A 12,758-nucleotide genomic window follows, 5' to 3' on the forward strand; every position below is an offset into this window, starting at 1 on the left:
AAACACCACCACCATTGTCTCCTTCTCGTTCGGGGTTTTGGGATGAGCCAAATCCTCGCTCACGTTTCTGGGAGAGTCCCTGGGATCCATCTCCGCGTCCTCCTCCAGCCCTGGGGCGCTCCCAGAAGGACCAGGGAGGTGGGAAGGGGCCGTGGTGCATCCCAGGAGCAGCAGGCAGAGATTCCCATTCCTTCCCAATATCCCAGCCTTCCAAAACTCCTTCCCAAGTGTGGGGCTGTGGCCAAGCCAGGGACGGCTCCAGGACCCCAACGCTTCCCCAGGGCAGGTTCTCCATGGTGGGGCTCCCATCCCTCGCATGGATCCAGGGGAATTTTGGGAATTGCCACACGCCGGGCTTGGAGCCGGATCGTTTCCAGCTCCCTTGGATTGTAGATGGGAAACACGGAACTTTTTAATAAGAATAATTCCAAGGTTTAGAACTTTCTCCTTTTTCAACACCTCTTGCTTAAAATCATGGACGAGGGCAAATGAAATCCTTTCCTAGTGCTGTTGTTCTCCTAATGGCTCAGAAAACGGGGAATTTGGGAATAACACCCAGGCAGAATTCCTGAGTTTCTGACAAAATGCAGAGGATCAACCCTGGCCTTTACAGCCCCTTGGATCCGATTTTTATACGGATGTTTGTGTCGGGAATCAGATCCCGGAGCAGGGCTCCATCGTGGAATCTCCACAGTTTTTGCTGGATTTCTCTTTTCCCCTCCATTTCTGCCTCATGGATTGCATCCATTGGATAATCAGGGAAGAGTCAGGGAGAAAATCATGGAGCAGTGGGTTTGAAAGAGAACATCCATTTCCCAGTGTTTTCCTTCCCGGCCCGGAGGCTCAGCCGTGGAATCTTTTCAGGAGCCATAATCTATTTGGGATGGACCCAGTGAGACAATAAATCCTTTGGAACGGAATTCCCAGGAGATTTTGGGGGGGGAAACACTGAAATCTCAGCTAAAAATGCAAGAAACTTCTATTTGCAACATCCCAAGGAAGGTTTTCCAGGAGGTTTTCCCGTGGCAGAGCCAAGGGTGACTGGAGGATCCCAGGTGTGGCTTCCCACGAGTAGAGGAGTAACAGTGGGATTGTTTTCCTTCATGTTTTCCTGCAAGGAATAACAACGGACAAATCCCTTATTTCGGGATATTGAATTCCTCCTGCCAAAATTCCAACTGGAAAAATTCCTTAAGGCAGAAGAGGAATTGTTTAATTAAGCTTTTAATGAATATTTAATAATTCCTTAATAAAGCCACTCCTATTCCTAATAAGGATTTTTTTAAATCCCAATTTCCTGAAATTCGGAAGGAAATCCCTGTTTTGCCTTGGATTTTCATCCCAGAGCATCAGCTGGCCATGCAGACACTGGGCTTTTCCAAGGATCACCTTGGTTCTCCAGGAAACAATTCCCAGTATTCCCCTGAGCCTTCCTGGTCGTCTGGAACATCCCTGGAAGGGAATCCTGGCACGAGAAATTTGGGGAATTCCCAGCTCCAGGCCCTAAAAATGGTGGGAAATTGCTCCTGAATGGCTTTATGGAAGTCCTTCCATCCTTTTCCATGGAAGAGGTTTTCCACAAGGAATTCTGGCAGCACCAGCTCCTGTTTTCAGCACCAAATCATTGCAGGACCTCATTAGGGGCAGCTCATTTGCATATTTTTCCCTTCTAATTGGCCCATTTGTTATCAATGGCAGTCAGGATCCATCTCCATAGGGGTGGGGAATCCGGTATTCCCAGTCCCTGCGGAGCAGGCGTTGGGAAAGCCTCATCAATACCCAGGATTGGATGGATTCGGGCTCCTGGGAATGCCTGGGGCTCCAGCGTTGCTTCCATAGGAAGTCATGGATCTGGAAGGTGGAGATCTTTGGGATCAGCAGTGCCGTTCTCTTTCCATGGGGGAATTCCCTGGTCAAACCCACGGACACAGAGGTGCTGGGGAGGCTCCAAAGGGAAACTCCTCCCCATTCCTGTGGATCTCATCCCGAGGGTCCGGGAATGGGGAGTGGGGGTGACATTCCTGTGGAACTCATCCCGAGGGTTCAGGGATGGGGATTGGGGGTGACATTCCTGTGGAACTCATCCTGAGGGTTTGGGGGTGAGGAGTGGGACTGACATTCCTGTGGAACTCATCCCGAGGGTTTGGGAATGGGGATTGGGGGTGACATTCCTGTGGAACTCATCCCGAGGGTTCGGGAATGGGGAGTGGGGATGACATTCCTGTGGAACTCATCCTGAGGGTTTGGGAATGGGGAGTGGGACTGACATTCCTGTGGAACTCATCCTGAGGGTTTGGAGGTGGGGAGTGGGACTGACATTCCTGTGGAACTCATCCCGAGGGTTTGGGAATGGGGACTGGGGGTGACATTCCTGTGGAACTCATCCTGAGGGTTTGGGAATGGGGACTGGGGGCGACATTCCTGTGGAACTCATCCTGAGGGTTTGGGAATGGGGACTGGGGGTGACATTCCTGTGGAACTCATCCTGAGGGTTTGGGAATGGGGAGTGGGGGTGACATTCCTGTGGAACTCATCCCGCGCCTTTGGGGCCGTTTCCTTCTTTTTCGTCACCTCGCCGTTTTCCTTGGTCTCTAAGAGTAGAGCCATGGAATGGTTGGCTTGGAAGTATCCGAAGGACCATCCAGCTCCAACCCCACGCCGTGGGAAGGGACACGTTCCGCTGCCCCATGTTGCTCCAAGATCCCTGTTCTCCATGTGAGGAATATCCCAGATTTAGCGAATTTCTGGGTGTAAAAACGCCTTGAGCCGGAGTCCGGCGCGACTTCAATCCCTGATTTTGGGGGGCAGAGGGTTCCCGGGAGGGGCAGGAAGGGGCTGTGGCAGACCCGGGCAGCGGGGTCTCCCGTCAGGTCCGTAATTGTGATGCATTTGCCGAGCTCGCCGCCGCAGCGCCGGCCCTGCTCCGGTGCCATATGGTCTCCCATGGAACATTTAACTTGTCAGGGATAATGGATTGTCCTGGAAGCAGATTTTCGCTCGGAGCGTTCGGCTCCTTCCTTGCATCGCGCTCGGAGCTGCGGGCTGCGGGATGAAGGATTGGCATGGAGACGGGCAGAGGAGGCGCGCGCTCCTTTCCCCCGCGGGCAGCGACCTAGATGCCGTGGAATTTTCCCGGGCGTTATCGGCGGCGCTGACCCCGGCAGGCCGCGCGTCAGATCCGCTTACATCGGCCGCCATGAGCGCGTCCCGCGGGCGCTCCGGAGCGGGAGAGCCTCGGCCTTCCCGCTGCCGCGTGCTTCCCGGCGCGGGCTGGAAGAGGCGCTGGATGCGCCTCCGTGGGGGTTCAGGGAATCCTGGGATGCTTGGGGGGGGAATGGAGCTGAAGGATCATCCAGGGCCACCCCCTGCCGTGGCAGGGACACCTCCTGCTGTCCCAGGTTATCCCAGCCCGGCCTGGGACACTGCCAGCCACAGCTGCTCTGGGAATTCCATTCCAGCCCCTCCCCACCCTCCCAGCCAGCAATTCCTTCCCCATATCCCATCCCGATCTCCCCTTTCCCGATTTGAAGCCATTCCCTGTGTCCTGTCCCTCCATTCCCTGTCCCCAGTCCCTCTGCAGCTCTCCTGGAGCCCCTTTAGGCCCTGCCAGGGGCTCTGAGCTCTCCCTGGAGCCTTCCCTTCTCCAGGGGAACATTCCCAGCTCTCCCAGCCCGGCTCCAGCCCTGGGAGCGTCTCCCTGGCTTCTTGTGGACAGGGCTTGGAGCAGCCTGGGATAGTGGGAGACGTCCTCATCCATGGGACTGGATGAGCCTTAAGGTTCCTTCCAACCCAGACGATTCCAGGATTCCATGGATTTTGCTCCTCGGCATAACATTCCTTCCAGGTGTGATGTTTTCACCGAGGAATTGGAATGTTTTGTCCTTGTTCAGAGGCGTTGGAGAGCGTCTGTGGAGTTGGCGTGGGTTCTCAGGACACAAAGATCCCGGAATATTCGGGAAGTGTCGTTTCTCCAGTGAGTGTGCATGCCCTCTGCTGGAACTGCTGATGGGGGATAATAGGGAATTCCAGAGTATTTGGCATTAGCCCCAGAATTCCTGCTGTTTTCCCATCCTCTGGGAACCTTGGAGTTTGTTGTGTCCCCTCAGAAGATCCAAAGGGTCCGAAGTGGGTTTTGTTGAACCCAAAATGAGAACAAAAATCCATGTTTTGAGCTGGGATTTTATGGGATGAGGAATACGTGGGATAAATGGACCTTGGGCAGGAATTACTAACGGAGCCTTTAATCTCCGTGGAAGGGTCTGCTGTGGTTTTCTAGGAATACCTAATGGATGACACTGGTGCTGCCATCCCTGGTGCCACGGAATCCTGGAATCTGGGAATGCTTTGGTTGGAAGGGACCTTAGGGAGCACCTCATTCCCACCTCCTGCCGTGGGCATGGAATCTTCCATGGGAAAGGTCCCTGCTCCTTCTGTCCCATCCCAGATTCCTCAGAGTGTTGGTCCCTCTGGGAATGGACGTTCCAGGATGTTGTGTCCAGGTGTCCGTTGATCCCAAATCCGCCCCGTAGGCTCTGGATCTCGTTATCCGTGTCCAGTGTGTGGCCTTGTGTCCTCCCCTTTGGATCCCATGGCTTCGGATCCTTGTCTCCCTCGGTTGGAAGCGATGCCGGTGGAATCCCAGCTTTCCAGCCCCACGATGAAGGTGGGAACAGACCAGGAGGGATCACCCCGTGGGCTGGTTCCGTTCCAAGTCCCGCTCGGAGGCTCGCTTGGGATAGAGCGATATCCATCCAATCCCCGGATATTCCCGCGGGCCGGAGCGCGATTACAGCGCGCTCTTATCTGAGATTTGGTGGGAATCTTGTTCCTTTTTGTGACTTTAATCCTCCCCTATTCAGCAGCGCCTCGGATTTCCCTTTGATTCCGTTTTCCAGTGGCCCTTTTCCCTCCCCAGCCCCTTTCCCCATTGTTTTCCAAGAACGGGGTGAAGCACAATCCCTTGTTTCCTTGGAGGTTTTGCTCCTCTCCAGATGTTCAGGCTGTTCGCTCGTTATCTCCCGGAGCCTGAAATTCCAAAGGAGCCGAAAGACGCTCACGGAATCGCTGCAAACGAGGGGTTGTCTCCCAAACTTCTTCCCATCGCGGCATCTCCGCGTGGCCTCGGGCCCCGGGAGCATCCCACGGCTCCAAGGAATTTCCCGGCTTCCTCCCCTCGTTAAATATCCATATTCTTCCCTCAGCCTGGGAAGAAACGGGCGTTTTGTTTCCATAAATCCCTAATTTAATTAGGGAAGTTTATTATTCCGCTCGCAATTAGCGCGTGGATTCGATATCCAGCTTATTAATCCCTGGAATGTTACAGATTGTGCCGCTGCCTATGGAGCGGCGACACATGGGGCAGCTTCCCGGAATCTTTCCCTTTGGATGCCGCGGTTCAGGGGCCGAGCCCTCAGGGTGAGGGTGCTGTGGGCAGCGCCGGTGGCTGCCGTCCCTTCCCCAGCTCCACGGGCAGCGCAGCCGGTGCCCCGCGGAGCCTGGCAGGGATACCTGCACGCAGCGTGCGTCGGGAAGAGCTCCGGCTCCTTTGGGAATTCGCCTTTCCCGGCGAGGGCCCGCTTCCTGCCCCACGTCGCCCTGCTTCCCGTGGGCCGAGCTCCGGAGCTTTGTTTTCCGACGGGCTCCCGGCCTTCGTTCCCTTGGCATTTGGTGGCACCGCAGGGAGCTGATCCCTGCCTTGCCGTGCCGTCGGAACGTTCCTTCCGTTCCCATCCCTGTTTCCTGCCTCGGCCCTGGCCGGAAGGTCTGGAGCCCGGTTTCCCTTCGGGTTGCCGGGATGAGTGTTTTCCCGAGCTTTGTGCCCGGTTTGTGGATGCGACGGCTCCAAGCCGGCGGCGTGTCCGATTGCCTGGCCCAGAACGGCCCGGATCCCTCCTGGGTTTGTTGCCGGGCCTCGCCGTGGAGCACAAAGCAGCCCCAGCTCATTACCACGAGCCCTCCGTTCCCAGGGATGAGCTCCTTTGTGATGGAAAAACGCCGAGAAAAACTGGGGGTTTTGGGGCCACGTCGGCACGGGCAGCGTTTGGGTGGCCGGCGCGGCTCAGGCCCGGCTTGGCTGAGCCCGGCTTAGCTGTAGCAGGAACACCTGGGCTCCGTGGGGCCGCTGCCCAGGGCTGCTTGTCCCCGTGCCAGCTCGGTGCCCGCGGGAGCCGCCCGGGAGCCGCCGGAGTGCTCGGAAGGCGAGCGGAGCACAAAGGGATGAGCTCCCCGCCAGCTGCTCCTGGTGCCAGGGATCTGCTCCCGCAGTCGGGAGGCAGAAAATTCCCCCTCCTGCTTATTTCCCTTGTTTCCCCCGGTTTTTTGTTCCCTCTTTTTCCCCCCCTTTGCCCTCTCCTTTTTTTTTTTTTCCTTTCTCTTCTGAAGAACAGAATATTCCAAAGTTCTGCAAAAATACAGGAGCGCTCTGCTGCCTGCTCTGATGGGAAGGTGGGCAGGAGATTTTTCATTCCATCTTTCCCAGGAAAACCTCGGGATGTTGTCCATGGAGAAAGCAGGACACACATCAATAAATATTTGATATTTTTAAATAGATTTCTATTTTCCCCCCACTGAGGTGCTCATATTTGGGAGAAAATCCTCATTTATTTCCATGAGGTTTTCCTTGGATAATTGATAATTCCCTATGAATTTTAGCTGGATCTCTCAGCTGAAATGAGGCATTTTGGGAGCTCCAAGGGAAAAAAAAGCCCTGGTTTTTAATGGATAATCCGGGCAGCCGATCCCGGTGCCGGCAGATTGGGCTTCGGAGCCCTTCCATCTTCCCTTTCCCCTGCAACCCAACTGGAAGAAAATTTGGGATGCAGAGGTCGGGATTGCGGCCGAGTGAAAGGGTTCCCGCTGCTCCGGCCGGGATCGCCGGTGTGTGCATTAATTGGGATTTGGGAAGATCAGCCTCTTCCCTTGCTCGATCCCAAATGTTCTCCAGCTTTGTGCTCCTCGTTCCCGGCTTGGCCTGGGAATTCTCCTTTAATTTGTCCTTAAATTTGTCGTTTCTTTTGTCCTTAACGGGGAGCGTGTCGGGCTCCTTCCCGTCGGACAATCCTTAATTACCACGAAATCCCGGAATTAAATCATGGATTGAAGCAAAAGGACGGCTGGAAATTGGGAGCTATTAAAATCCCAATTCCTGATCATTTCTGCTGTCCCCAGCCAAGTTTCCCTCGGTCTGAGCAAGCCCCAAACCCAAAGATCGGGCGTGCAGAACCGGAATTAAAATATTCCCGTTGGGTTCGTCCCTTAAAAAAACGTTTAAATATGAAATCCAAGGAAATACCGAATTAAAAGAATTGATGGGAATAATTTCCCCTCCTTTCCTCTGCCTCATCCGTCTCCTTCTGCCTCCCAAAAAACCGCCAAGGTGCCCTTTCCCCGGAGCAGGGAACGAGCGGGGGAACGGGATCCCTCGCATTTATCCTTTGGAAGTTGCTGAAATTTCCTAATTAATTTTCCCAACTCCTCCATGGCTTCCTCCTGCACGGATTCCTGGCCGTTAAATAAAGCACGGAGGGAATATTTGGGGAGGGAGGGGGGATTTTTTCCTGCAGGTGTTCGGAGAGCAGGGAGCTGAAATGCCAGGAAAACGGGAGCTGCACGGAGTTGCTCCTTTGTCTCTCCCGTGATTGGCATTGTGGCCGTTCACTGCAGATCCCGGTATTTCCCCACACGCTCTTCCCGCTTCCCAAGCTCTCCCTGCCTTCCCCCAAAGCCCAGCCGCAGCCTCCAAAGTCATTCCCTGTGCCGGGCAGCTCCGGCCACGGAGCTTTGTTCCCAACGCCGCGGCGAGGGCCGGCGAGGAGCGGCACGTTGGAAACGATCCCTGCCAAGGCTATCCCTCTTCTTCCCCTCTATTCTCCCCCCTCCTCTTTCCCGGCCTCCCCCAGCGCAATATTCCAGCGGGGACTTTTCCCTCGGAAAAGGCGGCCGCGGCCGCTCCGCGCGGGAAGGGAGCGGAGCGCGGAATGCTCCCCTCCTGCCTCTTCGGAGGAGTTTTAGCCATGGGGCTTGGCACTGCCACCGTTGTCTTTGTGCCAAAAAATATCCGCAGCGGCTGCCGCATTCCCGACCGCTCCGGAGGCTTGGCTCGAAAATTCCGCAGTGGATGCGGCGGGAAGCGGCGGCGCCGGAGCCGCGCTCTCTCCTTGGGGTTTTTTTTTTTCTCTTTTGAAACCTTCCAGAGAAAAATCTCGAGGAGGGAGAACCTTGAGCTTTGCCTAGCCCTGGGAAATGGCCGGGAATGGCGTTGTTAAGCCGCCGAATCCACGGGAAATGCGGGAAGTCGGGAGAAGCCTTTCTTTGGCAGCACAAATAGGTGCTTAAAGAGCCGCTCCTCACGGCTGCTCCCACCGATCGCGTCGGGGGCTCGGGATGTGCCCGGGGATGGGAGGCAGGGAAGCGGCGTCGGGAACGGAGTTCCTTCGAAATGGGTAATTTAGGGAATGTAGGGAGAAGGTGTCCCCCCCTCCTGAGGTGTGGAGAAGGACGGGGGATGATTTTATCCTTCTGGTGACGGTGACAATCTCTGCGGGGCCGGGGTTTAACCATTCCTTGAGTTTCCCCCAAATTCACGGGGTTCGTCCCCGATGGATTTCTGGGGCGCAGAAATCCGAGGAAAAACTCCCTCGGGAGCTCAGGAGCCACAGGCTCAGTGGGAAAAGTGGATGCTGGAGATGCAATCTTTTCCAAGGAGCATAATCCTAAAAAAAAAAAAGTCAATCTCCCGCTGGCTGCGGAGCCGCTTTGGTACCTCACAGACTTCGACAGAGTCCTGGCCGAGTGCCCATTGATGTCATGGAAACACTCAAATTACTGGGAATGATTCATGTCTCCGCTGTTCCCGATTCCTCCCCCACACAAATAGGAGTGGATCTGATCCCTGACAACTTGTAATTTGCAGGGGGTTTATTTTTGTATCGGGATAAATATTTTTTCACAACTGAAATTAAGCCGAGCCTGAGCCGATGGCAAAGGAGCTTCCGGAGCGCGGGCGGGAGCGCGGGGCTGCTCGGAGCGCCCCGGCTGCCGGCTCCGACCCGCTTCCCTCGTCCCTGCTTTTCCTGGGGGAGCCGCTTCCCCCCAGCTTCCCCCCAGCTTCCCTCCTCCTCGTTCCCGGCCCTCTCGGGGTGCTGGGAGGTGGCGCATGCCCTCCCAGGCGTGTTCGCTTGCCCGTCGATTCCCAGCTGAAATTGCCTCGTGGTGTCAGTCTGGAATTGTTTCCAGTGTTCCCAGGCTGAGGGCGATCCATGGGTTCGGGATCACCGGATCCAAGCGCTTCCCAAAGTTCCTGCCGTGCCCCGGGAATTGCAAATCTATCTTGGAGGTTCATGTGCGAAACAATGGGGAGACAAAAGCTCCGGGGGCTCCACTTGGGATGAGGAGAAGGAGTTTTCGGTTCCCAAGCACTGGGAGCAAACCAACTGTGTCGCTCCAACCTGGGAGATGGACGTTCCAATTGTGGGATGTGGGATGTGGGCACTTTTTGGGAACGATTAACCGAACTGCGGCCTCCTTTGTCTGACGAGCCGCCTCGCCGTGGCTCCTGCCTGGCACTGGGATGGGCCTGGGAATACCGAGCTGGGTGTGGAGCGGCCCTGGCATCGCCGGGGAGCTCGGGCAGCAGCTGCTCCCTCTTGCCGGTGCTGCCGAGCGCCTTTTGTGCCGCGGCCTGTCGGAAAGCCGGGAATTTTCGGAGGGATTTCTGCCCTGCCTCCCCCTCTCTTGCCGAGCTTCTCCTCTCCAGAAGGGTGGTCTTTCCCTGGCAATATGTTTGGGATCAGCCCTCTTGACTGCTCTTTGTCTGGGAGCACGTGGGGCGGTGCTGCTCAGCCATGACTTAATGCTCGGCACAAACCTCCTCTTCCCTCCTTCGCTTCACCCATTCAGTCCCAAAAATCCCCTTTCTTCCCTCTGCAGCGACGGCACGGCCGCTGCCAGGGGCCAGGCTCTGCCATGGGAGCCTCGCGAGCTTCCTGGGAAAGCTGAGAGGGACGAAACCAGGCCTGAGATCCCCGGTCAGCTCCCGGCCTCGGTGGCAAATCCCCCATTCCCAATCCGGGTCTCCTTCCCAGGTGTCAGTTGCTCAGCTCTTCCCTGGAGAGAGCAGGGAAGCACATTCCCAGCAGCTCCGGGGTGAGGCTGGAAGCTGGGACATGGAGGGTGCAGCTCCCACCTTCACCCAGCCCCTGGAATTCCATGGAATGCCACTTCCAGGAAGCACAGCCAGGATGAGGGCGTTATTTCCGGGGAAATCGCTAACCCCTTTCTGTGCCTCCCTGCATCCCAGGGTCAGCAGGGCCCGGTTTATCCATGGAGCCGGCCTTGGGAACGAGGGATGACCAGCAGATAAAAAGCTTGGAAAAGCTCCGTATCCGTGATCCATGCATTTATCTGCCCTTTTCCTTCATTCCCAGGTAAAACAGAACGAGGCTCGTACTCCTCATATGGCCGAGATTCCAACTTGCAGGGCTGCCACCAGGTAAGTGCCAATCCCGCGGAAACGGCCTCTTCCCGAGCTTTTCCTGCCGGGATACAGCTCCTAGGGCTGACCTCAGCGCCGCTGGGAGCTGCTGCCCTTTGCGTCCGGCGCGGCATTCCCGCAATCCCGACTGCCGTGGGAAGAGTGAGCCCTGAGCGCGGGATGGCGGCGCCCGAGACCCGGCTTTTCCCGGGATGTGCGGGATGAGCTCGGGGTTGCAGCGAGGGGTGGAAATGGCTGTGGAAATGTGATTTGTTGTCCCTTTTTGTTTGGGAATTGTTGTTGGCGGGAAGTCAAGGCCAGCAGGCTAACGGCGAAGCCTTCCCGAGGGAAGCGCGCCGGAGCTCGGAGAAGGGGAGGACTTGAATGAAAGAATAAAATGCCAGCGGAATACAAAGGTGGAGCGCTTGTGCCTCTGCCTCCCCGCACTCGGAATTTGCATCTTGGGAAGTCTCCGGAGAAATCCCGAGCCTAAAAACGCCATCCGTGGCCAAATTCCCTGCTTTGTTCGCAGACAATTGAGTTTTTAGAGAGACACTTCCCTCGCTCGTTCCAGGAGCGGCATTCATCGCGGCCCTTCGTTCCTTCTGCTCCTCCCTTCCCGTGCCCGTGCTTCGGAAAACTATCCCGGCAATGGGATCGCTTCCTAACGTTCCCAGCTCTCCAGGCGTCGCGTGTGCCAGGAACGATCCCGAGGCAGAGGCGGGACGCAGAGCGTTTCCCCGTGGGAAAGGGAAGCGCTCCGTCCCGGCTGTTCTTCGGGACTGTGGGGACGGAGGCCACGCCGGTGCGGTGCGGGGATGTTCCGTGGGAAACGAGGTGGGAATGGGAGGAATTTGGGAGGTCCTGGTGGAAGCAGGAGCGCAGCCCTTACCACCGGAACAGCGCAGAGTGGGAATCGCCGGAATTGTTCCCAAAAGGGGTGGATGTGGCCCCTGGGGACACGGGCAGCGGGGCTGTGGTGGGCTCAGAGGGCTCTTCCAAGAGGAACCATGCTGGATTCCAGCGGTGCTGGATCCTTCGGTGTGCTCACATGCCCTGTGGAAAAGCTGGAAGGAAGGATGGGAGCTGCTCCCTGCCAAGGGGAGGCCATTTCCAGGTCATGTTCTTCCCAGCCTTGGAATTCTGGAGGAGTCACGGAATCACTTGGAAGGGGCAGGGCCACTTCCCTTTATCCCAGGTTACTCCAAGCCCGGCCTGGAACATTCCAGGGATGGAGAAAACGCTGGGAGCAGCACCAGGACAAAAACCCATTTCCCTGGGAGTTATCCCGTTCCCTGCCTGTTATCCCAGGAACCCTTCCCGCACTCCGGAAGGCGCGAGTGCCGCTCCATCCCTTCCCTTCCCTTCCCTCCCAACAGCTGCTGATGGATGGCGGGATCCAGGCAGCAATTCCCGGGAGTCTCCCGCTCATAATCGAGCCACATCTGCCATGGCGGCGCTGCAGGAAAACAGGCCTTTCTTGGAATTCTACCTGGCCGGGAAAATTCCAGCGGCTCCTCCCGCAGCGCTGCCGTTCCCGAGGATTGGGGACGCGGGATTCATTCCGCTCTCGGGTTGGGAATTCCCTGGGAACTTTCCTTTCGTCCAGTAACTCGGCAAAATTCCTGTAAGGATCGTCATTCCTGCTGCCTTCGCGTGCAAAAGGGACCCAAAGGCGTGGAGTAACGGGATTTAGGTGCCTTCGGAGTCCGTCCCAAAGGGGGGTCAGATGGGGCTTGGAGCAGCCTGGGATAGGGGAAGGGATATGGGATGAGATGATCCTTAACATCCTTTCCCACCCGAGCCGTTCCCTGACGGATTTGTCCGTACAGGAATTGTGGGACGGCGCTGTTAGGATTTAAACACTTCTTAAACCTCCGGGACGGGGCAGCCACAGCTTCCCCGGCCATCCTGTGCCAGCCAGGAATTCCTTCCCAGTATTCCCAGTGTCGGAGCTGCCCTTGGCTGTCGCTCTGGCCTGGCATCACCGCGGAGCTCCGGGAGGTTTTCCTTGGAAAGAGCCGCTCCAGCCGTGCTCCGATGGTTCCATGATTTATCCCGGTGCTTCCTGGCTCCAAAAACAAAGGAGCAGTTCCTTTGGACAAGGCGAGATTGCGGGGAATGGATGAGGATGTGAATCCCCTGGCTATTCCTGCCAGGAATAATAAAAACCGGGACTAAGTTCTGGGCTGAGCCCGCCTAAAGCAAGAACCCTTCTGGTGGCACACGTGACAGGGAGGGATGGAGAGGTGGGAACATCCCAAAGGATTTGGGGTGGAAGGGATTT

General features: G+C 56.6%; 1 protein-coding gene across 1 annotated transcript in view; it reads left to right on the forward strand.

Moving 5' to 3' along the window:
- The window catches only part of TCF4 (transcription factor 4), an 82,873-nt gene that overhangs the window by 54,985 nt on the left and 15,130 nt on the right, over nt 1-12,758 (forward strand). The window contains exon 6 of the mRNA XM_069001513.1: nt 10,425-10,489. Coding sequence (XP_068857614.1) covers nt 10,425-10,489 — 65 coding nt within the window. The remainder of the gene's footprint in view (nt 1-10,424; nt 10,490-12,758) is intronic.

The sequence above is a fragment of the Aphelocoma coerulescens genome (assembly GCF_041296385.1).
Source record: "Aphelocoma coerulescens isolate FSJ_1873_10779 chromosome Z unlocalized genomic scaffold, UR_Acoe_1.0 ChrZ, whole genome shotgun sequence".
Lineage (NCBI taxonomy): Eukaryota > Metazoa > Chordata > Aves > Passeriformes > Corvidae > Aphelocoma > Aphelocoma coerulescens.